This window comes from Carlito syrichta, unplaced genomic scaffold (assembly GCF_000164805.1).
Source record: "Carlito syrichta isolate Samal-C Ts95f unplaced genomic scaffold, Tarsius_syrichta-2.0.1 Scaffold304542, whole genome shotgun sequence".
NCBI lineage: Eukaryota > Metazoa > Chordata > Mammalia > Primates > Tarsiidae > Carlito > Carlito syrichta.
Window position 1 is genome coordinate 81,564 of NW_007248638.1, and position 19,243 is coordinate 100,806.

A 19,243-nucleotide genomic window follows, 5' to 3' on the forward strand; every position below is an offset into this window, starting at 1 on the left:
GCTGATTTTTTGATTTATTGTAGAGATGAGGTCTCGCTGCCCAGGTGGGTCTTGAACCCGCGGGCTCAGGCAATCCACTCACCTCAGCCTCCCAAAGGCGCGGGATTACAGGCTGAGCCACCGAGCCTGGCTTTTTTTTTTCATTCTTTATGCTGAGGACCCATTTTGTACTTTCAGTCTGGAAATTTATGCACTTAAGTTTTGGAGAAATTAAAAAAATTTTTACTTTTAATTTTTTGTAGCGGCAAGGTATTGCTATGTTGCTCAGGGTGTTCTTGAACTTCTGGCCTCAAACACTCCTTCTGCCTTGGCCTCCCAAAGTGCTGGGACTATGCCTGGCCATTTTGGGGAAATAAAAAGATTTGTAGAGTAATTTCTTTCTCTATATTTTCCCTTTTGTTTTTCTAATTTCTGTTAACTGGATGTTGGATATTGTACTCTAATTCCCTCTGTCTTTTTAAAAAATTGTTTTTCTTCTTTTTAAAATCTGTTTTTTTATCCTACTTTCTAGGGCATTTCTTCAGCTTTACCTTCCAAACCTACTTCTGATGAATTTATAGTTTTGATTTTCATATTTTAAATTTTTAGAGATCCATCTGTGATTAATACCTTTTTAAGAAATAGCTTCCTGTTTTTGTTTCAAGAATGCAATTTTTTGTTTGTCTTTCTTAGGATATTATGGTTTATAGTTTGTTCTTATCTGCTGTTTCTGCTTCTTCTGCCTTTTAAAAAAATTGTTTTGGACCCTAATACATGTTGGCAGATTTCCTTGACTATCTAGTGGCTTTCTGCTACTTATGAGGGAGGCACTAAAAAGCCATTTCCAAGTTTTTTGTGTTGAGGGCATGACCTTGTTGACCTCAAGGTGGATTATATGACCAAGCATTTTTGATGGAGGATTTCCTGTGTATTGCTCCAACAAAACCTTAGGTCTGTACATTTTCTTTTGGATCAGAGAAAATTCTTCCCAGCTCTGGTAGGGCAATCACTAGTCGGGTTACAGAACAAGGAAGAACTTGGAGGTGTCTCACCTTTTCTTTTTCAGACTTTCATGGAAACCGCTGATACCTGCCCCCACCTGTATTTGATGTCCACTAGGTGGGGGCCCATTTGGTTCAGCTGTTTTCAAGAGTAAACCTCATGGTTTTTTTTTTTTGCAAGCATGCAGAGGGAATTTGGGCATCTCAATGTTCCTTATTGAACTTTCTGCCAGAATACTGGCTTGTGGCCTTTACTTCTAAGATAGAGCCTTTCAGAGGTTTCAGTGAAAACTTCAAACTTTAAGCTTTGTCTCTCTTACAGTGGGCATTTACCAAAACGTTAGCTTTTCAGCTGTTGTTTTTCTCATTAGGCTTTGTGGAATCTTGTATTCTGCATTAACAGTTAAGGGATCATTCAAGTATTTTAGTGAACTTTTACACAGATTTTGTGGCGTCCTTTTTTCAGGATTCCTTCCTCAATTTCCAGCTACTTTAGTAACTCCAAATATCTTCACCTCAACCCAGTAAGGCTGTAGTTTTCTGCTTGAACTCTATTTTCTGTGCATTTCATGGAGTGGGGAATGCCTTATGGGGAAAGTTGTATGAATGTGGATTTCACCCAGCATGTTTCTTTTCTTTCAGTAGTTGAATTCTCTCCTAATTCTGCCAACTTTTGGTTACTGTCCTTCATGTAGCTTTTATCTTGTTTTATTTTATTTTATTTCAGAAATGTGGGGTGCAAGTGAGGGTTAACTATATACGAGATCGGACAATTAAGTTCGTGAACTCCTGGATGGGGTGCTGCATGCCTCATTGCGGAATACCACTATGGTCACCTTTGAAGTACTCCCCTCGGGAAGCTATGCACTGACGCCAATGCCTAGTCCACCCGCCAAAGAAATTTGGAACTCTTTTTCTGGAATAGCCATCAAACATCAAAGCTGTTATCACGAGAACATCAGAGTTTGAATTAGAGCAATGAACAAGCATTAAATTTCTTGTTAAACTTGGCAAGAGTGGAAGTGAAATCAGGTACATGTTAGTCCAAGTTAATAGGTATAATGCCATCAAGAAAACAGCAGTGTACAAATGAATTAAACTTTTTTCTGAGGGGACAGAAAGCGTCACTGATGAAGAGAGGTCAGGACGGCCAGTAATGAGCAGAACTGATGACAACATTGCAAAAATTCATTGAATTATGCATCAAAATTGCTGACTGACTGTGAGAAGCATAGCAGACCAAACAAACATCGATAGAGAAACAGTTAGGAAAATCTTAACTGAAAATCTTGGCATGAGAAGGGTGTGTGCAAAAATGGTCCTGAAGGAGCTCTTGCATCATGATAGTGCACTAGTTTATACAGCACTATCTGTGGGCGATTTTTTAAACATCCTTCCTGCTCAACTGACCTGATCCTAATAGCTTTTTTCTTTACTTCAACATAAAGGAAATATTGAAAGGAAGACATTTTGATGACATTCAGGATCTCAAGGGTCATATGATAGCAGCTCTCATGGCCATTCCAGAAAGTTCCAAAATTGCTTTGATGGGTGGATGAGGCACTGGCATTGGTGCATAGATTCTCAAGGGGAATACTTCAAAGGTGACCATAGTGATATTCAGCAATGAGGTATGTAGCACTTTTTCTAGTAATTGGATGAGTTTGCGAACTTAATTGTCAGTGTTTGTAAGTAGGCTGCATGCAGGTGAAGTTTGGGCTTCTCACTGGCCCTTACTCCTCCTGGTAGTGGACCAGATACCCTTTGTGTTGTCACGAGCCCGCTTCTCTCCTCTGTCCCTCTCTCCCCTGGCAGTGCTCAGTGATCTCTTCCTTGTGACTGTTGTTCAGGGTCTACTTATGAGTGAGAACATGTGGTATTCATTTCTTTGTTTCTGTGATAGTTCACTTAATATTATGGACTCCAACTCTATCCAATTTGCTGCAAAGCCCATGATTTTGTTCTTCTTTATGGCTGTGTAATACTCCATTGTGTATATGTACCACATTTTCTTATCCAGTCCACTTTCGATGGGTGGTAGGGTTCGTTCTGTGTTTTTGCTATTGTGAATAGTGTGGCAGTTAACATGTGTGAGCAGGTGTCTTTTTGCTGGATCGTATGGAAAGTCAGTTTTTAGTTCTTTAAGGAATCACTACACTGCTTTCTGTAGAGGTTGAACTAGCTTGCACTCCCATCAACAGTGTAGAAGCATTCACTTTTCTCTGCACTCGTGCCAGCATCTATTGATTTTTGACTTTTTTTTTTTAAGTAGGAGTCTCTCACTCTGTCACCCAGGGCTGGAGTGCTGTGACATTCTCACGGCCACCGCAGCCTCGACTTTCTGGGCTCAGGTGATCCTTCCACTGCAGCTTTCCAAGTAGCTGGAACCACAGGCACATGCTACCATGTCCAGCTAATTTTTTGATTTATTGTAGAGATGAGGTCTTGCCATGTTGCCCAGGCTGGTCTCAAACCCATGGGCTTAGGCAGCCCTCTTGCCTCTGCTTCCCAAAGCGCTGGGATTACAGGCACGAGCCATTGTGGCTAGCATTTTTTGACTTATTAATGATGGCCATCCTAACTGGAATTAGGTGGTATCTCGTAGTTTTGATTTGTATTTCTCTGATGATTAGTGAGACTGAGCATTTTTTACTGTGTCTGTTGGCTGCTTGTGTGTCATCTTTTGAGAACTGTCTGTTCATGTTCTTTGTCTACTTTTTAATGGGATTGCTTTTTTCCTTTTACCTTGTTTCGGTTTTTTGTAGATCTTGGATATTAGGCCTTTGTCAGATGCATAATTTGCAAATATTTTTTCCCATTCTGTGGCCTGTCTCTTTATTCTCTTGATGGTTTCTTCTGTGCAAAGGCTTTTCAGTTTGTTGAGGTCCCACTTATCTAGCTTAGCTTTTATGGCATTCGCTTTTGGGACTTGGGCCAAGAATTTGTTCCCTAGGGGTGTTTCCTACATTTTCTTCTAGGATTCTGTTTTTTTTGTTTTTTGTTTTTTTTGAGTTGGAGTCTCACTGTCACCCAGGGCTGGAGTGCAGTGGCACACTCATGGCCACCGCGGCCTCGACCTGCTGGGCTCAGGTAATTCTTTTGCCTGAGCCTTCCAAGTAGCTGGTATTACAGGCATGTGCCACCACGCCTGGCTAATTTTTTGGTTTATTGTAGAGATGAGGTCTCACCAAGTTGCCCAGGCTGGTCTCAAATCCCTGGACTCAAGTGATCCTCTTACCTTGGCCTCCCAAAATGCTGGGATTATAGGTGTGAGCCATTACACCCAGCCTCTTCCAGGATTCTTATAGTTTGAAGTTTATGACTAGGTCTTTGATTCATTTGGAATTGATTTTTGTATATGGTGATAGGTAGGGGTCCAGTTTCATTATTCTGCATGGGTCACCAGCACCATTTGCTAAATATGGTCTCCTTTCCCCAGTGATTGGTGGTTTTGTCGAAGATGTGTTGGTTGAGAGATTGTGCTGTTGCTTCCAGAATCTCTGTCCTGTTCCATTGGTCTATGTGCTTATTCCTATACCAGTACCAGACTATTTTGGTTACAATAGCCTTGTAATAAGGGTTAAATTTTGGAAGTATGATAATTCCCGCTTTGTTCCTTTTGCTGAGGATTGTTTTAGCTGTTTGTGCTCTTTTTTCTCTTTGTTTCCATATGAATTTCTGTATTGTCATTTCCAGGTCTAAGAACAATGATGTTGGTAATTTGGTGGGTATTGCATTGAATCTGTAGATTGCCTTGGGAGGATGAACATCTTGACAATATTGATTCTTCCAATCATGAGCATGTGATGTTTTTCTGTTTGTTTGTGTCATCCTTGATTTCTTTGAGCAGCATTTTATAGTTCTTATTTGAAAGGTCTTTCACTTCTCTGGTTAGGTGGATGCCAAGGTATTTCCTTTTTTGTGTGTGACTATTGTGAATGGAATTGTTCTTTTTATTTGGTTCTCTGTCAGGTTGTTGCTGGTGTACAGAAATGCAACCGCCTTTAGCACATTGATTTTATAACCTGAGACTTTACCAAAGTCACTGATCAGTGTGAGGAGGCTTTTGACAGTGTGAGGAGGGTTTTCAGAGTATAGGATCATATCATCCACAACAAGGGAAAGCTTGACTTCCTCTCTTCCTATTTGGATTCCCCTGATTTCCTTCTCCTGCCTGATTGCTCTGGCTAGGACTTCCAGCACTATGTTGAACAGGAGGGGTGAGAGTGCGCATCCTTTTCTTGTTCCCATTCTTGGGTGGGAGGGGGATGCTTTCAACTTCTGCCCATCGAGCAAAATGTTGGCTGTGGGTTTATCATAGACGGCTCTTTCTGTTTTGAGAAATATTCTTTCTATGCCTAGGTGCTCAAGGGTTTTTAACAAGAAGAGATGCTGGATTTTGTCTAAGGCTTTTTCTGCATCTAATGATATAGTCATGTGGTTCTTTGTTTTGTATCTATTAATGTGCTGAATTACGTTTATGGTCTTGCGAATGTTGAACCAGACCTGCATCCCACGAATGAAGCCCACCTGGTCATTTTGGGTGATCCTTGAAATGTGTTGTTGGATCTCATTTACTAGAATCTCATTGAGAAGTTTCGTGTCTTTGTTCAAGGAGATTGTCTTGTAATTCTCTTTGCTTGTTGGGTCTTTGCTGGTTTGGGTATCAGTATGTTGTTAGCGTCATTATGTGAGTTGGGGAAAATTCTGCTGTTCTTGACTGCCTGGAATACTTTCAGTAAGATTAGTATCAGCTCCTCCTTGTATGTCTTCTAAAATCCAGCTGGGAAGCCATCTGACCTGGGACTTTTTTTGGTGGGGAGATTTCTTATTACTGAGTTGATTTCCTGGGTTGTTAGTGGTCTGTTTAGAGTTTCAGTTTCTTATTTCAACCTGGGAGTTTGTGTAATATCAGAAAGACCTCCGTTTTCTTTAGGTTTTCCAGTTTATTTGCATATAGGTATTTATAGTAATCTCTGATAATCTTTTGAATTTTGCCAGGGTCAGTTGTGACTCTGCCTTTTGCATTTCTAATTGTTTATTTGAATGTTTCCTCTCTTTTTTTTTAAAGTCAGTCTGGCCAGGGGTTTTTCAGTCTTATTTATCCTTTCAAAGAACCAGCTTTTTGTCTTGTTAATCTTTTCTATGATATTTTTGTCTTCTATATCTTACAAATGTGATTTTATATTGGTGATCTGTATTCTTCTGCTGTAGTTATGATTTAGATAATCTTGCCTTTCCAACTCCTTTATGTGTGACATTAGGTTGTTTACTTGTGAACTTTCTGTGTTCTTGATGTGTGCGTGCAGTGTTATGAATTTTTCTCTTAGCACTGTTTTTATTGCGTCCCAGAGGTTCTGCTGTGTTTTTTGTTTTCATTTGTTTCCAGGAATCTTTTCATTTCTGTCTTGATTTCCATGTTGACCCAGGAGTCGTTCAGTAGCATGTTGTTAGTGTCCATGTTTTTGTGTGTTTTGGGAGGATCTTTTTTTTTGTTTGTTTTTGAGTTGGAGTCTCACTCTGTCACCCAGACTGGAGTGCAGTGGCTGCTCCCGGCCACTGCAGCCTCGACCTGCTGGGCTCCTGTGATCCTTCCTCCTTAGCCTTCCAAGTAGCTGGAACTACAGGCGCGCTACCACGCCCGGCTAATTTTTGACTTATTGTAGAGATGAGGTCTCGCCAAGTTGCCCAGACGGGTCTCGAGCCTGCAGTCTCAGGCAATCCACTCACCTCAGCCTCCCAAGGCACGGGATTACAGGCTGAGCCACCAAGCCCGGCTGGGAGGATATTGTTGGTGGTGAAAGAAGCACTCATCTGTTGCTCTATGGTGGCCATTTTGGATCGTCCCCTTATTTTTTTTTTTTAAATTTACCCAGCATTTGTAGTTGTTATTGGCATGTGGGTTAGTGATATGAGTTTTTGAGTCATTACCAGGCTCTGGAACCTGTATTTTGTAAATGCATAATATTAGTAAACATAAATAATAATAAAATGCAGTAATGCATCACTTAAAACTGGGGTTATGGTCTGAGATATGCGTTGTCAGGTGATTTTGTTGTTGCATGAATATCATAGTACATTTATACCAATTTTGATGTTCTAGCCTTCTACACACTTAGGTTATGTAAGCCATTTGCTTGTAGGCTACAAACTTGTACAGCATGTTACTGTACTAAATACTGTTGGCAACTGTAACACAGCAGTAAATATTTGTGTATCTAAACATATCTAACCATAAAATGATTACAGTAAAAATATGGTGTCATAATCTTATGGGACTACTATTGTACATATGTGGTACATGACTATAATAATAAATACTAAGATAAATAACATAAGTTAACAATAAGATACTTTTTATATTATAAAAGATAATTGGATTATTTAACATATTTATTACTTTTTAACTGTGTGGTACAGGAATATGTTATCTTTTTATAAACTGGAATGGTCTTCATAAACCTAACCCTGCCCTTTTACTTCCATTCCCAGTCCTTCTTGCCTACTCTGGTAGCCACAGTTATTGGTTTGACTTATTTCTTTCTATGTCAGTAGAAATGCTAGGATATATAGTGTTATTCTTTTTGTAAGTTTTAGATAAGTAGAATCATACTGTAGTATTTTTAGTAAGTGTTAAGTAACATCATAATACAGATTTTTAAAAATATTTTTTGTTAGTCATCAAAATGTATTTTGAGATTTGTCCATGTTAATACATATATTTTCAGAACTACTGAATAGCATTTTATTATAGTCATTTAGTGATTTCTTTCTTTATTAATAGGCATTCAGGTTGTTTCTAGGTTTTGCTATTAGCACTGATAATTTCACAAATATTCTTGTACACATCACTTTATACGTATGTGTTTTATTAGGGAAGATAGTTGGAAATAGAATTGCTGACTTTTAGTGGATGCACCTTTACTAGCATTTTGCTGCCTGTTATCAGATTCTCCTCCTAGTGGTGGGTATACCTAAAGCCCAGACTTCCTCACCACTGTACAAGGCAACCAGGTCACCAAAAACTATTTGTACCCCTAAAGCTATTGAAATAAAGATAAACAAGCAAAATAATAAATTGGTAAAGATTCTCCTCCTAAGAGATTTACTTTTTGATAAGTCTGACTTTGTAAGATCACAGCCATTAATGACTACATAGCAGCTCAGGGCATAGTCTTTAGAAGCATACAACTTGGTGTGACCGTGGACAGATTACCTGCAAGAAACTTTTTCTCATGGAGATGTTGTGACTAATTGAGATAATGTATAAAACATTCTTACTGCAATTTCTGGCACATCATAGAAACACTCAGATTTTAACTTAATATCATTCTCACTATTACTACTATGTTGGATCTGAGAATGATCCCAGTGATGGTTTCATCAGGCCTTAATAAGTCTAGTTCATTAGCACTGACTGATTAGGTGATTTTAGTAGTACTGGAGTTGGGTTTAATCTTTAGATCAGTGGTTCTCAACTTTGTACATTAGAATCACTGGGGAGCTTTGAAAAATTCCTGAGCCCTAGCCACACCCCAAATCAATTAAATCAGAAACTCTGTAGATGGGACCACAAATCTAACCATTAAGAAAAAATTATAGGTAATTTTAATGTGCATCCAATTTTGAGAATGTTTGGGCTAGAGCTTGTATATCCTTTTGAGTTTTTCCAGAATGTTTGTTAAACTTTAAATTCAAAGGAAAGTAATTTTGTTGTTCCTTGCTAAAGGATCACAATAAATAGTTTATGCTACAAGGTTGCCATCATTTATTTCTTAATTTTTAGTTATTTTATCCTTTTATTGGACCTGAAGTATATCTTCAAATAAGTAAAGAATAGATGAGGGACATTATTTTATCCTGTTAATTATATCCATGATTCTGCCACAAGGAAACCTATTTTCTTCCATTCTGTTGGCTAGATTGTGTTCTTATAATTTTTCTGCCTTTGAATAGGATACTTTGAAAGACACCATGATTGATATAAAACATATTTATGTACTAATTATAGAGAATTGTTATAGTTGGTACATCAACACTTAACTTCACTAGTTCATAGGCCCAGTTATGCTGTTTTAAAATATTTTTGAGATAATTGTAAATTCACATGCAGTTGTAGAGACAGCCCATGTATCCTTTGCCTAGTTTTCCCCAATAATAACACATAATAATGCAATATTAAACCAGGATACTGACATTGATTTAGTCAAGATACAGGACACATCTGTCTCCACAAGGGTCTCTTATGTTGCCCTTTTGTGATCTTACACTTCCCTCCCACCTTAACCTCTGGCAAACACTAATATGTTCTCCATTTGTATAATTTTGTCATTTCAAGAATGTTACATGAATGGTGTCATACAGTCTGTAACCTTCTGGGATTGACTTTTTTAGTGAATCAGTTTAATTCTCTGGAGATTCATCCAGGTTGTGTTTATCAATAACTTTTTTCTTTTTATCTCTGAGTGTTTCATGGTATGGATGTACCACCACTGTTTGTTTAGTCATTTTCCCAGTGAAAGCCATCTGGGTTGTTTCCAATTTTTGGCTATTATTAATGAAGCTGGTGTAAACATTCATGTAAATTTTTTGTAGTTCTTTTTAAAATTGTGGTACAATATACTTAACATACAATTTACCATCTTAAACATTTTTAATGGTATGGTTCAGTGACTTTAAGTATACTCATACTGTTGTGGAACCATCACTGCCATCACCTATAGAACCTTGTTAAATTGAAACTGTACCCTGGAGCTTTTCATGTCCCCTCCCTCTAGTCCCTGGGCTAGTCTCTTTCTGTCTATGAATTCTGCTTTCTGTCCCTATGAGCTTGACTCTCGGCACTTCATATGAGAGAAATTGTATAGTACTTGTCCTTTTGCAACTGGCTTATTTCACTCACATGATGTCCTCAAGGTTCATCCATGTTGTAACATGTATTAGAATTTCTTTTTAAGGTTGAATAATGTTTTATCGTATGCATATACCATATTTTGTTTATCCATTAATGAATACTTAGGTTGTTTTCATCTTTTGACTGTTATCCATAATATTGCTGTTGTTGGTTTACACATATGTAGGAACTCTGAGATCCCGTTTTCAGTTTTTTTGGGTAACCAGAAGGGAAATTGCTGGATCATATGGCAATTCTATTCTTATTGTTTTGTTTTCCATGGTGACTGCACCATTTCACTTTTCTGTTGGCAGTGCACTAGGATTCCAGTTTTTCCATATTCTCACCAACTCTTGTTATTTTCTTTTCCTTTTTCTTTTTTAAAATATTAATAGTAGCTATCCTAATGGATGTGAGGTGGTAGTTCACTGTGATTTTGATTTGAATTTCCATAATGATTTTGGTGTTGAGCATCTTTTCACGTACTTATTGACCATTTTTATATCTTTGTTAGAGAAATGTTTATTCAAGACCTTTGCCTATATTTTTTTTTTTTTTTTTGAGTCAGGGCCTCACTTTATTGCCCAGACTGGAGTGTAGTGGTGTAATCACAGCTCACCCCAATCTTGACCTTCTGGGCTCAGGTGATCCTCCTGCCTCAGCCTCCCAAATAGCTGGGTCTGCAAGCACACACCACCATACCTGACTGATTTTTCTATTTTTTGTAGAGATGGGGTCTTGCTTTGTTGCCCAGGCTGGTCTTGAACTCCTGGGCTCAAGCAATCTTCCTGCCTCAGTCTCCCAAGGTGCTGGGATTACAGGTGTGAGCCACCACATCTGACCCTAGATTTTATTATTTTCTTAATGCTGCAAATTACCATAATTTTAGTGACTGAAAACAACACAGATTTGTTATCCTACAGTTCTGTAGGTTGAACTTAGCTCTCACTGAGCAAAAATCAAGGTGTCAGCAGAGCTGTGCTCCTTTCTAAAGACTGGGGGAGAGAACCCATTTTCCTGCCTTTTTCAGCTGTTAGAGGCTGCCCACATTTCTCGGCTCATGGCCCCTTCCTCCATCTTCAAAGCCAACACTTGGACATTCTTCTACAGGCACATCTCTCCCTTTCCTATTTTTTTAACCAGGTGGTTTGTTTGCTTTTCTTGTTGAGTTATAGGAGTTCTTAATATATTCTGGATATTAACACTTATCAGATTAATGACTTGTGAATATCTTATCCCATTCCATGGATTGCTTTTTCACTTTTGATTGTGTCCTTTGATGCACAGAAGCTTTAAATTTTGATGTAGCACGATTCATCTGTTGTTTTTTCTTTTATTGTCTATATTTTGGTATCATAGCCAACCTGTTCTATTTTTCTGTAAGAGTTTTGTAGTTCTAACTCTGACATTTAGGTCTTTGATCCATTTTGAGTTAACTTTCGTATATGGTATAAATTAAAGGTCTGACTACTTTTTTTTGCATGTGACTATTTAGTTTTCCAAACACAGGTTGTTGAAAAGACTGTCATTTCTGCATTGAATGGTGCTGGTACCCTTAATCAAAAACCATTTTATTTTTGAACACTAATCTATTCCATTTGTCTATAAGATGGTCTTTATGCTCGTTTCATACTGTTTTGATTGCCATAGCTTTGTAGTAAGTTTTGAAACCAGGAAGTATGAGACCTCCGACTTTGGCTTTTTCTTTTTTCCCAAGATTGTTTTGACTATTTAGGATCCCTTAAGATTGCATATGAGTTTTAGGATTGATTTTTCTGTTTCTTTAAAAAAACACCATTGGGATTTTATAGAAATAACATTGAATCTGTAGGTTGCTTTAAGTAATATTGACATCTTAATAATGTTAAATCTTCCAATCAATGATCATGGAATGTCTTTTCATTTATTGGTATCTTTGATGTATTTCAGGAATGTTTTATCATTTTCAATGTACAAGTTTTTTGTTTTCTTGGTTTTAGCTTATTCCCAAACATTTTATACTTTTTGCTGCTATTATAAATGGAATTGCTTTCTTTTTGTTTTTTGAGTTGGAGTCTCACTCTGTCGCACTGGAGTGCAGTGACCGCTTCCGGCCACCGCAGCCTCGATCTGCTGGGCTCCGGTGATCCTTCTGCCTCGGCCTTCCAAGTAGCTGGAACTACAGGCGCGCACTACCACACCCAGCTAATTTTTTTGATTTATTGTAGAGATGAGCTCTCGCCAAGTTGGCCAGGCAGGTCTTGAACCCACGGGCTCAGGCAATTCACTCACCTCGGCCTCCCAAAGCGCGGAATTACAGGCTGAGCTACCGACCCTGACCGGAATTGCTTTCTTAATTTCCTTTTTGGATTGTTCATTGTTAATTTATAGAAATGCAACAGATTTTTGATTGTTGATTTTGTGTCTTACAAGTTTCCTTCCTTCCTTCCTTCCTTCCTTCCTTCCTTCCTTCCTTCCTTCCTTCCTTCCTTCCTTCCTTCCTTCCTCCTTCCCATCCTCCCTCCCTCCCTCCCTCCCTTCCTCCCTTGCAGTTGGGAGTCTCACTCTTTTACCCAGGCTGGAGTGCAGTGGCATGATCACAGCTCACTGCAGCCTCAACCTCCTGGGCTCAGGTGATTCTTCTCCCTCAGCCTCCTGAGTAGCATGGACTACAGGAATGCACCATCATGCCTGGCTAATTTTTACATTTTTTTGTACAGACATGATCACACTATGTCACACTATATCGGGCGATCCTTACAACTGTGAGCCATTGCGCCCAGCTCGTGTGTGTGTGTGTGTGTGTGTGTGTGTGTATGTTTAGGGAGTATTTGCATTTGTGTTTGAAGGCTTTTTGAAGCACTATTACACTGAGCACTGAGATCACTTCCCTCACCTAGGTCTCGCATGTAATGAGAATTCTGCTTTAAACTTATCTGAATGTCCTCTAGGCATTAATTTTCTTTTTTTCTAATTAAATTAATTAATTAGTTTATTTTTCAGCCTGTATTTGATTTTTTAAAAAAATTTTATTTTAAAGATGTAGGGTATAGTTCAGGGTTAGGTATACAAATATTAATTATGCAGGTACCCTTGTTGATAAGGTATGTCCCCCCTTCCCCTGGCAGTTTCCCACTACTGCCAATCCCTTTCTTATAGTATTGTGATAACTGTTAGTCATGAATTTTCTAGGGAGACATCTCCTCTTTTACATCTAGAGCTGAGGCTGAGATGTGCGGGTTTTCTGTTGTTATTTTAGGTGCATGGTGGCTTTTTTCCCCATATTCTTTTCACTGGGCCTATCAACCTTTAAGGTTCCTTTCTTTCTTTGTGAGTAATCTCCAATATGTTTTCTCATTCTGCATTGTCCCCAAGTTTCATCTCTTTTCTCCTATGCACAGAGACCTTTAAATACGTGGTGGTGGTGGTAGTGTGCATCAACAGATGCCCCTAGGGTAGTGTCTGCCTTCAGACTAATTTATTTCTCTGGGTTTGATTTTTTTTTTTTTTTTTTTTTAAATTTTTAAACCTAAGGTTATTTCTCTTATTCTCCTTCTGCCTCAGTATACATTAAAAAGACTTTTTAAGCCCTTAATTTAGCATTTTTAAGGATTTTGTTCTGGGAAGACTCACCTAACACATTGCCCTAGTATTTCTTAAATGTTATTTTTAATGTGTTTTGTTTTTATAGGATTCAGTTTAGCTGCATTTAAAAGAAACAAGAGGAAACTAGAGCTGGCAGAGAGGGTGGAAACAGATTTCATTCAACTAAAGAAAAGAAGACAATCAAGTGAAAAGGTCAGGAGGTGTTTGAAATATTAATATTTAATGTATCATGATATCTCTAGTTTGCATTTAGATGTAAGCTTTAGGATAGTACTATTCAGTAGAAATAGAATGTGTGCCACATATGTACTTTAAAGATTTTCAGTAGCTACATTAAAAAAAAAAAAAAAGAAATGTTCATAAATGTTAGGTTTATTAAAAAAAAAAGTAAAAAAACACAAGTGAAAATTATTTTAAAACTATATTTATTTAGTCCAATGAATCCAAGATATAACTTTGAATTGTAATCAGTAAAATAATTATTACATAAGCTATTTTACATTATTTTTTAGTATTAAGTCTTCAGAAACAGCCTGTATCTTACACATCTCAATTATATTACATTTTAATTGGAACTGTTTGATCTGTATTTTTATCTTATGAAAATTAACTGTTTCAAAAGTAGATTTACATATTGTTATTACATATATCCTGAAAACTTTCTGATAGTTGAATATGTTTTTAAAATTAAAATAAATTAAAATTAATAAAATTAAAAATTCAGCTTCTCATTTGTCCTTGCCTCATTTTAATTTCTGAATAGCTGTGTGTGGCTCATGTCTACTGTTTTGGTCCTTGCAGTTCTAGACAGTGATTCTAAATATGGTTGTTTAGGGAGTAGAGTGTATGTGTAAGAAAAAATACATATCAGCTTTACATAGGTCTTTTATATACTTTAATTACATGTCTCTGTTCTTTGTTCCATTTCTTGAGTTTCTGCATCCTCTGTGATAAAATTTGCATATATTGAATAATTTATTCATTCTTATAAACATATACACCCATGTAATCTGGACACCTGTCAAGTTATAGAACATTTCCAGTTCTTTTGTGCTTCTTTCTAGTTAATCTCCAACCTCTATAGACAAGCACTGTTCTGATTTTTATTACCATAAATGCATTTTCTTGCTCTGAACATTATATAAGTGGAATCATATAGAATGTACTCTTTTCTGTTTGGCTTATTTCACAAAAAGCTTCCTGAGACATTGTGTGAGTGGTTCTCATGTAAACAGATGAATATTGAGTTTAAAGAGAGAGTGGTCTGTTTGAAAACCAAGATACTTGTCTGAAAACTAAGAGAGTAGCCTGTGTGAATACTAACTTGAAAAAGCAGAGAGGTTTATAAAAAAATCGCAGTAGAATTAAGTATGGACAAGCCAGCTGTAGAAGATTGAGAAAAATCATAAACATCTAGAAACATTTCACATTTGGTGTGCTTTGTTAGTGTCTTTTTATGTTTTTGTTGTATTCCAGATAAAATGAAACTTGAAATCATAGGACAATTCAGTGTGTTATAGTTTATGTAAGAAGGATGGTATAGGACATTTATCTGTGAGCCCACATTCAAAGAAGAATCTTTGGTCCTATATGAAAAGTTTGGCAAATGAATGATCGTTTGTGTTTTAAATAAAAAGAAAATGTTTCAGATAAATATCTTTTTTTTTTTTTTTGAGTCTCTGCTTCACACAGAGAATTTTCAACTTTTGAAAATTTTAACCAACCACTCATCTTACTGGATAAGAGGATTTTTGGTAAAAATCTTCCTCTAGCAGGTAGAAATATTAACTGTGGAGTTGGTTATTTGAGCACTTCCATTCTTTTTTCTTTATTTTTTAAAAAAGTTTTTTAATTTTTAATTTTAAAGATGTGGGGTACAATTCAGGGTTAAATATACAAATGTTCATTATGAGCACTTCCATTCTTATGGGCAGGAGTTGCTGCTTATGGGCAGGTTGGGAGGGAGGTAGCCATTTGGAAATTATTGGCATCAAAAGAAATATAAGTCCATATGGCTAGATGAGGAGTGAGAATAGATGATAGATGGTAGCCAGAAAATTGAACTCTGAACCTGTTTAACATGTAGAAATTAGGTGGGGGAGGAACCAGCAAAGGAGAAAGAGTAGCCAATGAGGCAGAAGTACAACCAGGATGAGTTTCCAGGAGGTCCAGAGAGGAGCATTTCAAAGAAGAAAGACATCACCTGGGTCAAATGCTGCTCAGAAGACAGCTAAGAGGACAGAGATCGGCCATTGGATTTGGTACCTAGAGGCTATTGATCTGGATAGGGACAATTTCTATGATATAGTGAATTGTAGACCAGTATGGAATGAGAAGACCAGGGAGAACAAGTGTGGGAATAACTTTTTGGAGAAGTTTTGCCGTAGAGTAGTGGGAGAGAGAGAGAGAGAGAGAGATGGGGTCAAGAGACTATACCATTGGCAGTTAATTTTGTGAATTAGCTATTAATCAGTTCTGTGAATTCATTGACTTGAAGCCTCAGTTTCCTTATTTTTAAGTTAAAATAGTGATACTCTGTTCACTTAACAGGGCTGTTAAGAGGAACAAAAGTGATAATGAATGTTTGAATGCTTTGTGATTAACATTAACTTGGTCACAGACACCATAGTCTGCCATTGTGGCCTTTATCTATAAAGGCACTCTACAAGAAACCTGCTGCCTGTCAGTTACCCTGGATAGGGTCTTGTAGTGGAGAAAGGGAAGGTGGTAAGAGAGGTAAGTTGTGAGCAGAGACTGAATTCAGTCAAGATTCAAACAGAGTATTTTAGACATATTAAATGACAGTAAAATATTTTATTATTTATTTATTTATTTATTTTTGAGGCAGGAACTCACTCTGTTGCCTAGGCTGGAGTACAGTGGTATAGTCCTAGCTCACTGTACCCACGATCCTGACCCCCCACAGCCTTGGCTTCCTGGGTTCAAGCAATCTTTCTGCCTCAGGCTCTTAAATAACTGGGACAATAGGTGTGTACCACCATGCCTGGATAATTTTTGTACTTTTTTGTAGAGGCGAGGTCTCACTATATTGCCCAGGCTGGTCTTGAACTCCTGGACGCAAGCAATCCTCCCATCTCGGCCTCCCAAAGCACTGAGATGACAGATGTGAGCCATTACATCCTGCTGATAGGAAAATATTTTAATATCTAGTATATATGAACTTTATTTTGTTTAGTGTATTGTGTTTGACATTGGCCTACAAAAATGACCCAGCCCTACCTTTAGGGGAGGATGTCTGCTAGAGCTTTTTGTTATAGATGTAGGCCTTATCACTGATAGTAAAGAAAACAAAACTTATTTCCACAGAGGAAAGATCACCAGATAGTGAGCTGATGGGGCAGAAAATTACAATTTTTAGGTTACAATTTTTAAAATTGCAATTTTAATGTAAAAAACATTTTAAGTTTAGTAATTTTTCAGGGATATGACAGAAAATGAAAAATCACTATTTTCTAAATGGATCTATATTTAGTTTATTTCTTCCTGTCCTTTGTGTATAGTTTGAGTGTAGTTTGGTTAGCAAGCATTGACTAGAGCTCACTGCTTCTGGTTGTTGTGGCTACATAAAAGAAGCTGTGAGTTGGATAAATATAATAAGAGGAACAGAGTGTTTGGTAATGTTCCTAATATTTACATTTTTGCTATTTATTTTTGAAGGAGATAAACACTGTCTTAAAATATGTACACAGTAGGATTGGTCAATACTGGTATATCTTATTTTACTGTGATTTACTTTATTGCACTTTGTAGATGCAGAGTGTTATTTATTTATTTATTTATTTATTTACTTACTTACTTACTTACTGATTGAAGGTTTGTAGCAGCCCTGAGTTGAGCAAGTCTATTAGTGATATTTTTCCAATACTGTGTGGTCACTTCGTGTCTCTGTGTCACATTTTGATAATTCTTACAGTATTTGGAACTTATTCTATGTTATGATGATCTGTAATTAGTGATCTTTGCTGTTATTCTTGTAATTGTTTTGAGGCTTCTCAAACTATGCTCATGTCAGATGGTGAATTTAATCAATAAATGTTGTGTGTGATCTAGCTACTCCGCTGACTGGTCAGTCTCCCATCTTCTTTTTCTCTCCTCAGGCCTCCCTTTTCTCTGCGGCATAACAGTATTGAAATTAGGTAGGTTAATAACCCTACAGTAGCCTCTAAGTGTTCAAGTAAGAGTAAGAGTCACATATTTCTCATTTTAAATCAAAAGCTAGACATAATTAAGCTTATTGAGAAAAATATGTCAGAAGCTGAGATAGGCAGAAAGCTGGGTATTTTGTGCCAAACAAAAGTCAAATTCACTTTGAATGCAAAGGAAAAGTTCTTGAAGGAAACTGAAAATGCTACTCCAGTGAACACATGAATGTTAAGAAAGTGAAACAGGCTGGGCATGGTGGCTCATGCCTATAATCCTAGCACTTCCCGAGGCCAAGGTGGGAGGATGACTTGGGCCCAGGAGTTTGTCTGGGTAACATAGTAAAGCTCTGTCTCAATTAGAAGAAAAAAAAAAAGCACGAAACAATTACTACTTATATGGAGAAAGTTTGAGTGGTCTGAATAGAAGATTAAACCAGTCACAATATTCCCTTAAGCCAATGTCTAATCCAGAGTAAGGCCTTAACTCTCTTCGGTTGTGTGATGACTGAGCTGATGAGGAAACTACAGAGGAAGAGTTGGAAGCTAGCAGAGGTTGGCTCATGAGGTTTAAGAAAAGAAGCCATCTCTATAACATAAAAGTGCAATGTGAAGCAGCAAGTGCTGATATATATGCTGCAGTAAATTATAATTGATGAAGGTGGCTATACTAAACAACAGATTTAGAATGTAGATGAAACAGCCTTCCATAGAAGATGATGCCATCTAGGGCTTTCATAGCTAGAAGGTAGATGTCAGTGCCTGGTTTCTTAGGACAGGCTGGCTCTCTTGTTAGGGATTAATGCAGCTAGTGACTTTCAGTTGAAGCCAATGCTCTTTTACTGTTCCACAAATCCTAGGGCACTTAAGAATTATGCTAAATGTATTCTTCATGTGCCCAACAAATGGAACAACACAGTCTGGATGACAGCATATCTGTTTGTAGCATGGTTTTCTGAATATTTTAATCCCACTGTTTAGACCTACTGCTGAGGGAAAAAAAGGATTTTTTTTCAAAATATTACTACTCATTGACAATGCACGTGGTCATGCAAGTGCTCTGATGGAAATGTATAAGGAAGTGAATGTTGTTTTCGTGTTGGCTGGCACAGCCCATGGTTCAAGGAGTAATCTAGTCTTTCAAGTCTTATTCTTTAAGAAGTACATTTTGTAAGGCCATAGATAGTTGCCATAGATAGAGTCCTCTGATGGATCTGCACAAAATAAATGGAAAAAGTTTTGGAAAGGATTGATCATTCTAGATGCCACTAAGAACATCTGTCATTCATGGAAGAATGTGTCAGCATTCACAGGAGTCTGGAAGAAGTGGATTTCTTACTTTGTGGATAACTTTGAGAGGTTCAAGAAGTCACTGCAGATGTGGTGGAAATAGCAAAAGTACTAGTATTAGAAGTGGAGTCTGAAGATGTGGCTTGAATTGCTGCAATCTCATTATAAAATTGAATGGATGAGGAGTTGTTTCATGGGGATGAGTGAAGGAAATAGTTTCTTGAGAGGGAATCTACTCCAGGTGAAGATGCTGTAAATATTGTTGAAATGACAACAAAGAATTTAGAATATTCTATAAGCATAGTTGATAAAACAGTGGCAGGGTTTGAGAGGAT

The 19,243-nt window shown here is 37.4% G+C and overlaps 1 protein-coding gene across 5 annotated transcripts in view; it reads left to right on the top strand.

Moving 5' to 3' along the window:
• TASP1 (taspase 1) overlaps positions 1–19,243 on the top strand; it is a 261,197-nt gene that overhangs the window by 67,537 nt on the left and 174,417 nt on the right. For 4 of the 5 annotated variants that reach the window (XR_504437.1, XM_008060150.1, XM_008060151.1 and 1 more), the window contains one exon: positions 13,544–13,650. The exons of the other annotated variant lie outside the window; for it this stretch is intronic. Coding sequence is in view for 3 of the 4 variants with exons in the window: in XM_008060150.1 (XP_008058341.1) it covers positions 13,544–13,650 (107 nt within the window). In the remaining variant the exon portion in view is untranslated. The remainder of the gene's footprint in view (positions 1–13,543; positions 13,651–19,243) is intronic. 5 annotated transcript variants of the gene reach the window in all.